This window comes from Acanthochromis polyacanthus, chromosome 1 (assembly GCF_021347895.1).
Source record: "Acanthochromis polyacanthus isolate Apoly-LR-REF ecotype Palm Island chromosome 1, KAUST_Apoly_ChrSc, whole genome shotgun sequence".
Lineage (NCBI taxonomy): Eukaryota > Metazoa > Chordata > Actinopteri > Pomacentridae > Acanthochromis > Acanthochromis polyacanthus.
The window spans coordinates 16031722-16042605 of record NC_067113.1 but is presented as its reverse complement, the minus strand read 5'-3'; the positions used below and the strand labels follow the sequence as shown (position 1 = coordinate 16042605).

General features: G+C 42.7%; 1 protein-coding gene across 1 annotated transcript in view; it reads left to right on the top strand.

Moving 5' to 3' along the window:
* Positions 1–1428: 1428 nt before the first annotated feature.
* LOC110952143 (titin-like) overlaps positions 1429–10884 on the top strand; it is a 28066-nt gene continuing 18610 nt past the window's right edge. Inside the window, exons 1-2 of the mRNA XM_022195527.2 lie at positions 1429–1562; positions 8892–9240. Of these exons, the coding sequence (XP_022051219.1) occupies positions 8916–9240 (325 nt within the window). The 5' untranslated portion in view covers positions 1429–1562; positions 8892–8915. The remainder of the gene's footprint in view (positions 1563–8891; positions 9241–10884) is intronic.

The following is a 10884-nucleotide window of genomic DNA, read 5'->3' as shown; positions in this document are numbered from 1 at the left end:
CTTTTAAGTTCTGTGTCTTATTTATGATGATTTGCAGCTATAATCACATGGAGATGTGTGCCTTGAAACAAAAACATTTGAAATCCAGGATCCAGGATTGCCAACTTTTAGCTACCAGCTGGAGTGAGTTTGTATATCTTATTTTAATGTTCATTTTAAATTTAAATAATAAGTTTATTTAATAGTAAATTGGGTCACTGGCATTTAGGTAGAATAGGAGGGAAGATGCAGGTGCTGGTGAGGAGAAAAAGTTCACCCATAGACCTTCATACCACAATAAAACCAAATAAATAACGAATCATAATCAGAGCGAATTTGCTGCCTTAGTGTTGCACTAATCAGTGCTTTGCATCCACAAATTGACTGCACTGAACCTAAATAAAACGTGATTTGAGTTCCTTCTGTAGAAGTAGGTGTTATCATGAAGATGTTAGATTTTTTTCAACACTCCCTCAGGTTGTAGATGTCATTATCATCTGTCATTTAACGTATCTTCTCAACGCTGACCTTAATATGAAGGTTCTATTGTCCTTTTAATTTATTTGTGGTCACAATATTATTTCTCAGTTTCTTTTAAAACTTGTGCACTGAGAAGTTTTAAGATTTGACTGTTGGTTTAGGCAGAACTAGCAAAATAGTTTCAAGCAGACCCAAATAATAAGATAAGATAAGATAAGATAAACTTCATTAATCCCATTTTGCCCAATTACAATACAATAAGAAATAAAAGAAGGTTAGTGGAATATATACAATTACACAGGGCGTAGTAATAAAATGGAAACCAAAAAGAATACAAGGTATAAAAAAGGAGGCTTCTGTGAAGGCCAAATGTTTAATTTTTGGTTCTTGAAATATGAAAAAAGTGCAAAATATTCAAACCAGAGCGGTACTGGGTGCCAGAAAGTTCTTGCAAATGCATTAATATGAATTTATCTGCGTTTCCTCGAAAAAAAAATACAGTGGTTTTTTTTTATGTTTTCACCAAGTTTTGCATTCTATAACATCAACAAAACAGTTTCTAGCTACATTTATCTTTTTGTGTTTGACTTTTTTGACTTGCCAAAATGGTGATATGGATTGAGAAACTCTGAATAAAAATGCTGGCATTAGGTTAAGTCAAACTAATCTGGAAAAACTGAACTGCACAGTTGTGTGTTGTTCCGACTCTCCACCACTAGATGTCCCCACAGCACCGGCCGCCGCTTCTCCTCTCACCTGAGTCCGGCCTCCTTCAGGTGCGGAGCCGCAGGTCGGCGGCTGCGTCAACTACATCCCGTCATTCCGCGTCTCCGGCTCAGTGGAGCGTCCGCAGACAAACAGCTCTGACAGCACAGGAGACGCTTCAGCTGACATCCAGCAAAAAAACTTCCGCGGTCTCATGGGAGAGCAGCAGTGGCGGGCTGCGAACAAACCCTCACTGCAGTTGTTGCTCACGGAAATGTTTCACCTGAAGTTCTCCTTCGGACGGTGAAAGTTGGAGTTGGAGAGGAAGGACGCAGCAGGGAGACGCTTCAAATGGACAGTGGCTGAATCACCCAACTGGATCTGTAAAGTTTCACAAGGTATGATGAAGGCTTTTTGTATTTGTTTGTGTGAGTTTTAAAGAAAACTACAACTTCTACCACTCATTATGTGTTCTGCTGGTGAAGCCTCTTGGATTACACTTTGGCATCTGCAAATACAGTTCAAATAAATGAGTACCACGATGATTTACGAATCTTTTCTGATTTAATTAAATATATCACCTAGACATAAAGCCACTATTCTACAGTGTAATCGCATTCAGTTTGGTGCAAGTTGCATAAAGATGGCAGGAGGGTGAGTGTGGACATGTATGGAAAACTAGGTGTGGGAGATTTGCTTAGCTTGAGGGATCCAAAGCAGAGGTAATCTTAGACCTGTAGTGCTTCTCTCAACTATGGAGCTTTTGACAATGAAGACTATTGTGTTGTCTCCCGTCACTGCCTCAGCAGAATGGTGCTCTGACACTTTGCTGAATATGTGTAAGTCAATGACAGTGTGGGCCCACTTCATGTTCATTAACCTCAGAGACACCATTACCAGCTCAGGATCTCTTCCAGGACCCCACTTCCTTTCTGTTTTTTCCACTTCATCCCCCACATTTTGACCCGCTCCAAACTTTTCTAAAAACTCTGCAGTCATTTGGGCTCATTTTTTCACTCTCATTCCTTCAGGTTTACATCTTGCACTTTCTGCTAGGTGAGGCTGAGACAGAGTCGTTTGTTTAGAAAGGGTGTGTCGCTCCTTCTTCACCAGCCTGCCATGCCAGGGCTTGTACCCATGGAGATTACAGGTGTGTTATGTAAGCACTGGAGGTATGGCAGAGCCTGGTGGAGACCTGAGATTCAGGGCAAGATAAAGGTAGACATTAAAGTTGAGATGGTGATGGTGCAGCCAGGTAGGTTCCACTTTCCAGCTGTGGAGAAAAAGGGGGAAAGCTGCTGGTCTAGAATGGGACAACAAGAGGAACAATCGGTGTTGTAACAGACGAAGACACATGATTTAGTGTGTGAACAGTAAGTGATGTGTCTGTGTGTCATGCAGGGCTGCAGGACGAGGAAACACTTGGCCCATGAGTGGGACACAGTGTGCTCTTAATCAAAGGCATTAGCTGATGAGTAACAAATCAATGCCCCTTATCCGCGCTTCCGAAAAACTTTCATGAGTAGCTGCGGGGGGTATGAGGGCATGAAGAAACTGTATGCAAACAAGCATGATTTTCCACTCTGCTGTACCCCAAGGCTCTTTTTTTCTTGCTTTTCTGAGGGTTCACAGAAGTTCTTGCCACTCCGGGTTGTTTTTTTTATTGTCAAACTGGCTTTTTCTTGCACTGAGGTGACTATCAGACCGAGTGAGCTTCAGACTTAAAGGATATTGTTTTGACTGGGCCTGAGCAGAGACACAGAGATGCCAGGATGTATTTTTAAACCTCTCTGTCCGGCTTTGTTTGCTTTCCCGACGAGCTGGTCACCGCTGCTGCACAACGGCTTCTTTTTTGTCCGGCTCTGACCCGTCAGTTCAAGGGTCTTAAGCTGCACGGAGGCCGCAGTCCAGACTTAGACCCTTGGCAACCCCTTGTAGCAAAGCAAACAAAGCACTTCACAGCCACTGTCTCAGAATGCTCTCTGGGAAAGTGTTCTTATTTTTTTAAACCCTAAAAAGGGAGCACTAGAAGCTTATTGGGAATCAAAAAGCAGCCAAACATTGCTCATTTCCTGAACTCCCATTTGTCATAGTATTTGTCCTGTTTCCACAGAAGTTAAATATCCGCCATATACAATGAACAATAATCTGCACAGCCACACATTATAATGTTATCTCAAAATGACTCCCATGCGCCATCCATTATCCATTTTCTTTCATGGCTCCGTCTCCTAGGCCACTGTATGAGGGGCATGTGGTAGGGGGAGAGTCGGGGGGGTTGAAAGGGAGAGGTGTGTGTGTTAGGGGGGAGTGAAAGCAGATTTGGAAAGAAGCGTTCCTCAGTTGGTAATTATCAATCTCTCAGGAATGCGGCTGCTGCTCTTACCAGACAAGCTGCTGCACGGCTACAGCAGCCTCCCAGCACACCAACAAGCAGCGCATCGCCCATCCACAGAGCTCTGCAAGGTACCACCCCTCATGTGCACAGAGCGTCCATAACCTTCGTGAACCTCGTAGCGTTTTGGTTTATTTGTCTCATTATTGTTTTGCAGCGCTTTGTGTGTATTTTTGTAACTGCCATTACCTACATGGTCTTTTGGTGAAACTCTATCCTCTCCTCGCAAACAAAAGCACCACATAATGTCAGTAAGGGATTATCTTTCGGTCCAAGTCCTTCGCCGCTGTGTGTTTATGCTGATATGTTGGTAGGAAACCAAGCTGTTGGAAACTTGTGGCCACCCTTGGACTCCCTCTGCTTCTCGAAGTGAAATTTTCATGAGCTGTTTGGAGTCGTCATTTGTTTTATTCAAATCACGTCTCTCATGTCTGGTCTGATAAAGAATCCAGCTGCCTTAAAGGCGGGAATCTCTCATTGATTCCTCCTGAAGTGTGTCTCATTTCACAGACTGGTTTTAAAACCTCCCCAAGTTGTGGAATTGAGTATTTCCAGTTTGTCTCTTAGTAGCCCCGCCATCCATCACGGTGTGCTGAGTGTTTGCACACGAGTATGCAGAATTCTAGTTCAGACACGGCTGTCTTAAGTGTTCTCTTGAGTGGCAGTGCTCTCCTTTGTTTGATAATGCCCAAAGAAGACAGCCAACGCCCTGACTGATGCCTGTAGGTGCTGCGCGGTAACAACTGGTTTTATACTGCTCAACACTTACCATTTAGCAACAGAGTCACTGTAAAGTGTAAAAACTGTCATTTACCAGACTGGCTGTTCTTGTAAAGTCTTTTCCTCTGGTTTCACCTCTACACACACTCACAAAAGGAGAATGTTAAACTTCCTCATCTGTTGTTTTTATCTTCTTGAGGCGACTAACTGCGCTGAGTCCGATGTTAACCTCAGCTAAGAGCCGTGCCATGTGAAACCAGCAGCTCAGGTATAGATGTGAATGGCCTCCTGGTTAAACTGAGCCAGTCCTAGTTCAAACAAAGGCGGCTGTCTGTATCTCTGCCACTCCCTCTTGGCTTGGCCTTATCCCCATGAGGCAGCAAAGTCTGCTCCGTCAGCTTTAGTGTGTGACTCACTGCAGTCAAAGTTGCTGCTAATGGACACCCCCCCCCAATGACACTACCTGTGAATCCTCACTGCTCATGTGTGCCAGAGTGGATAAGATTACATCAAAACAGGTATTGCGTGAGTTCGTTTTAGGATTTAATGGTTGGCTGTAACTGCCTATTGGACTCTGATGTTCTTGTGGATCAAATACTGTTTAAACCTAATTCTTCATCACATGGGTGCAGTTTGGTTCCTCAGAGAGTTAAACTGGTGTGTGAAAAGCAGAAAGGTCAGTTCAGCACAAGCTGTCCACAGGTGTAAATCCCATCTTCAAGGTATTTATTTTCAAACAAATGCTTGGAATTACTGCACTTTCTCACAGGCCTGTTTAAGCTATGTACACTGCACTTCCAGCTGGCTTTCCTCTACACACTGGGCTGTTAGTGAAAGGTGCAGTAGAGCCCAGTGTAAGATGGAGATCTGTGGTGCGTTATCATGGATTTGTAACAATGCTGCAGCCCTGTGCTTTAGGTAAGGCAGGTGTCTGTGCTTGGCGTCTCTTAAACTCTGTTGACTTGCTCATGTAGAAGCGGAGAGGAGAGACCTAGATTTGCTCTGGAATTCATGCCTTCCAGCTTCACGACGTATGGCTGTCAGGAGTACACGATCAATAAATGCTGTTTCCTGGTATGTTGCGGAGTCTCTGCGTCTGTCTCATGACAGCGTGTAAACAGCTATCAGCTTGCGTTTAGTTCATGTGTACACACTGCTGTCGATGTCAGATAAGTCAGTCAGTGCTTTCAGGTATTGACACACCACGTTGAGGGTTGTTGTGTTTGAGTGGTATCTCTGTCCAATGTGAAGCCTGCCCTCTTTTGTAAAGGATAAGTAAACAGCATGTTGGAACACATGCCTGCTCCGGCAGGACTGGGTTTAGGTTGGAAACCACAGCAGCTTTAAAGTGTGTGTGCGTGAGACAGGGAGATGGTACACAACTGTGTTATTTGTAAATGGGCTTATGACTTGATCATAATCGCAATGATGATATGATGCAGTGTGATGTGCTGTTTTAGATGAAGCTGAGCTACAAATCCTGACAAATGATCAGATGTTAAATTCCTCTTTTGTGCTTTTAGTTTCTGCATCAACTTTTATGAACTGAAAGGTGTGGTTAAGAGTTTAGTAATTGCTAGGACAATAAAGCAACTCTGTAATTAAGATGTTGATGCTTTAGTTTTGAGAACAGACTGTGAGTTTAAGGTGTATTTGCTGGGGAGGGTTTGTGACAGTAACGTTTCACCTAAATAATTACTCCACAGATCTTGATTGTAAAAGCAAAGAGATAAACTGATGCTTTCAGAGAATGGAAAAGGAGGCTGGACTGTTTGCGTCACATCATTGAATTTGTTTGCAAAACTGAAAATTGCAGGTTGTTTTGTGTAACCACAGCAACAGTGGCATGAGTCAACTCCTTGTGACCAGACTACACAGGCAGCTATCCTCTGGGTGGTCTCGACCACATCCCAGAGTCTTTAGCATTGCTCTGGTCCCTCTGTGATGGAAGTAATGCGAGGAGTTGTTGCACTCCCAGCAGCCTGGGGGCTATAAATGAATGAACCCGTCCCTCTTCTCCTGAGAGGGCCATCTGATTATTGGAGACTGTAGCCAGCGCAGTTACACTGATTTTGCTCATGCCCAAATGACTGTAATTTGGAGCAAGAGAAACACAGGGCTTAGCGCCGAGAGAGGCCTGCTACTTTTCTCAGGAGAAGCTGGATACTCGTTCTTGTTATTGGCCTTTCACTACAACTTTACAATACATCTCCTCCACTCAGACTACACTGTTTCGCATAACTCGTTCAGCTTGTCGACATTAAAATAACAAACTGCTTTGAAAAATGCCCACATTTGTATAATGTTTAGAAAAGCATTCAAGTACTTCGAGTAGCCAACTTAAGCCTCCCAGATTGAGCTGCATACTCCTGACATGAGTTGGGATGCAAACCTCTTTTTCTGGTGAGGCTAGAACCAGGTTTAACTTCATTCTTGTTCCATGTTTGCAGCATTGTGAAACCGAATGTCTCTAGAACTATTCCATGGTTTGACATTTATGTTTCATAGAAGAGGCAGCCTCCAAGCACAGTCATGTGTCCCTCAGGATGAATCTCTTGGTCCTTAATCTAGCGTTTAAAATATGAATTTGGTGGTTACGATACCTTCAGCAAGTGACACGCCCAGTGGTGTCAGATGTGCTTTTTGTGTAGAGCTAATTACCATCAATTATCAGGCCGAAGTGCTAAATGAAGGCAGTGAATGATGGATGGATCATGTGCTACCAAGATTTAGAGATGGCACCTTGGGAAGTTTTCTAGCTTCTGTGTTAGTGTTTTCTCAACCTGACCACAAACTCCAACCTCAAGATGATCAGAAACTTGAATCAACATGTTCACAAAACTTTATACCCTTCATGAAGGTAGGATCGCATTAGTTTCACTCAGGTGTGAACTGGCAGATTATGTGTATATTCCTCATGCAGTTTTTACTCCATCTGTGAGATTCCAACTTTGCCAAGAATTGGCTGAAGTTTAAAAAGAGGTTCATTTATGACCAGTTTACAATATGCCAGGCATCTGGTTTTAAAAAGGACACAACTGCTTAAAAATTTTCCGTTTCAGAGTCCTCTTACTTCTCATCACCTCTCCCTCTCCAGATTACACAGAGCTTTGATAATGAGAGGCTGTTTGGAAAAGTCACATTTGTAATCCTCAGAGAACATGACATAGGTTTCTGTGGTTTCGTTTTGTGTCTGGGGCCACAAAGTCTTCCTAGAGACTAAAAGATGTTTGGTTATATTGCTCACACATTGCTAAAATCCATTTGCAATTTTCTTCATGCTTGTCTGAAAAGCTGCACGGCAGCCAAAAACTTTTTGTGAACTCTCTCAACACCACCAGGGATTCATAATTCTCTCCCTCTGACTAAACTCCCAGCTTCTTTCAGTCTTTGTCTGCTCATTTACAAGCTCTGAATCCTGTCTTCTTAAGAGCTTGTTCCTACTTTTAGCTCTGTGGTTTGGAGATAAGTATCTAATAAAGTACGCAGCTGGAAGAAGCAGAGTGTGAGCTGCAGATCCCCAGGAGCAAGGCTGGGAAATCTGCCTCAAAGTAGGGAAGTTTAGCAAGGTGAAGGGTGGAGGAAGGAAGCAAAGGGAACGCAATGAGCTCATTCAACTAAGATAGAGAGAGAAAAAAATAAGGGAAGACAATGAAACATAAGGCATGACTTTAAACAGAAACTTTAACGGCATGTGAATGGATGCTGTTAGTTAAAAATGCAGCACAACACATCGGTGTCTGTTTATTTTTCTGTTCTTTATCTCCTCCTAGTGTGCTGTTGTGCCTGTATGTAAAAGTACATGAGCTTACGGGTGCGGCTTTGTGAATTATGACTCCATGTTATGGAATGAAGGGAGCGGAGCCAGTTCTTTCTTTGCAGAACTGTGAAGTTTGGTCTGTAGGAAGGAGGGGGTCTGTGCAGGACAGAGTGTGTGAGTTGAATGCCCACAGAGACACACAAACATACACATGCAGTGATCTGAAAAACAAGGCTCTGCAACTGTGGACACACGTGCGATTTATTTGCAGGATTATTTGCAGTGTCAAATGAATCAGAGTGCTAGTTTTCAAACTGTCAAGCTTTTCTCAAAGCATGACATAAATTTTATCTTGAATCACCGACATGCACAACTGTGGAAAAGCATGACAATAACGGGCTTTGTCTTTGGGTTTTCAGGAAGTCAAACCTGGAAGGCAGGCAGTAATCGGATACAGTCATTGTTGTAAGAACACTGAATTTGGCAGCTTCTTGCAGTGAAAAGGTTTCTTCGCTGAACCAAACTTTGAAATATCGGATGTTGTGATTTCCATGAACAGAATAGCAGGGTTGGTTTTCTTAAGTACACAGTGTTGGGGTAAATGTGAAGTGATACAGCAAAAATCTAAACAAAACAAACAAAACTGTGATGGATGGATTACTAAGAGCAGAGTGTTAAGTGTCTGTAAGTTGATTCTTGCACTTCACTAGCATTAACAAGAAAACAAGAATGAAATCAATCAGAAAATTCAACATAGTCCTTAAATCATTACCTCTCCCTGAGCTTCAGCACGTACGCTACTTAAATGACGACTGAAATTGATTTTCTGCATCTGTCCTCTTGTTTCTCCAGGACGTAGCTCCAGTGTGAGGTGGCATGTCAAACCGTGACTCGCTGGGCTTCGGGGACCTGCTCCCCCAGGATGTGGTGGACATTTTCTCCCAGGAGAAGCACAGCAAAAGGGGTCAGAAGAAGCGCAGTCGCTCCTTGGGACGAGCTTTGGGCTGGCTGAAGGGTAAGAAGAGGAAAGATCTCGGCACCAATGGGTCGAACCCGGGCCTCGGTCCTGCTTTTGACCTGGCTTTGGATGGGAATCCTGCTGGGCATCACAGTGGACACAAGGGAGGACAGAAGGCGGAGGTCAGGAAGGCAGGAGGACAGAAGTCAGGAAAACAGGCCCATCAACAGGGAAACAGTCATGGTAAGAGTCCTCAGTTGGCTGTATTATATTAGAATGTTTAAATCCAATGATTGAACTTAATAATGAAAGATAGAAAATCAAGCACCAGCATTTTTTATATTTGATTTAATTGCTAAAGCCTCTGTTTAGGGTAAAATTGGTGCTTTTTATTTGATATCACTATGCATTAAATATACTGTGATTTTGGTATTTGTTGAAAAAAAAAGATTTACTGTATTTCAAAGAATTACAGTTTTCCTTTTTTATATACCATCGCTTTATTTTTCTGGTCCAGAATCATCTGCAGCTTAATCTGTTGGTAAAAGAAATGATAGAAACTAAAGTTCTGCCCTACAAAATGCAATTCCATCAGATGAGACTCGGGTTTTGGACGTCCTTAAATGTCTCTTCTTTAAGCTGTTGTGACGCAAAAGAGAAGGTACCTTTGACACCACGAGTGAGAATCGCTGCATGATGCTGTCATGATATGTTGCCAACAATAATATTGCAATACAGAAATTCTGCGATACTCAATACATTGCAAAACAATAATCTGCTATTACTGCGTGACTGAAGAAGAAAACGGACATCTAAAGGGGTAATGAGCAGAAATTATTGATTTATTCACTATATTCTGGTGTCAGAATTAGCTTTCTGTTTAACTTTTCCCCATTCATTTTAACCGCATTCATTTCATAGTTGTCACCAGAAGTAGTCATGAAATATTGGCTCTGGAAAGTCAGTTTGGTTGTAGATAGTCTGTTTAGAGTGCCTGCATGTTTTAATAAAAATATTAGTAAGTAGTGCCAGTGTATCAATAATGTATGGCAAGAGGAAGTGATATGACATAGTGCTGTATCCCCAACATGAAAAAGAAAAAAAAAATGGGTGCCTGCCAGGAAAGAATAATTTATTGCGGTAGCCGTGTCCTATAATTTAGCAATGCGACATCCAAGATGAGTAGGAATAAGGTGCTGGGAACCGGTTGAATATAGTCTTTGTTTGTTCGCTGGAGGGGTGTTTAAACACACTGCCTTCCTACTCGCCTCCTGACCTTCAGCTCACTTTGTTTGCTGAGAAAAAAAATCTCTCTGTGTCCTGTCCTGTGATACCATCACTTACTCACCTGGTTTTCAGGTTACATGGAGGGTGAAGCGCTGCACCGTGGCTGCCGTCCACACGGTGTTTTCATGCCCACGCAGTCAACAGATTAAGTTAAAGCCGACATGTACTCATATTGTAAAAAATTTTCACACGCAACAAACTTGCACCAACACTCTGCCTTTTCCCAGACCTGTGATCCGCAAGTCTTGTCAGAGCTTGCAGAGGCGCACTCATATATCAGCATGCCGCACAACACCAGTCCTGTTTTCTCAATGCGAACAGTTTTCTTCAGTGAAGTGTAGCGTTAACTGTAAGCACTTGCTTTAGTTTTATAGCCAGATTAATGATACCTAGATGCAGTCAGACCTGAAGCACAAAAACATACCACAAACAAGCAATACCGTGTTTTATCCAAAAACACAAACATACAAAGTGTTTACTTGCTTAGGGCGGTTTTATGTGTGTTTGTCTGGCAGAGCTTATGCAGTCTTGGCTAATAGCTTTACAGACAGAGGAGGAGGAGGCTCGAACTTGTTTCTTTTGCTGCGTCTTCTCATAGTG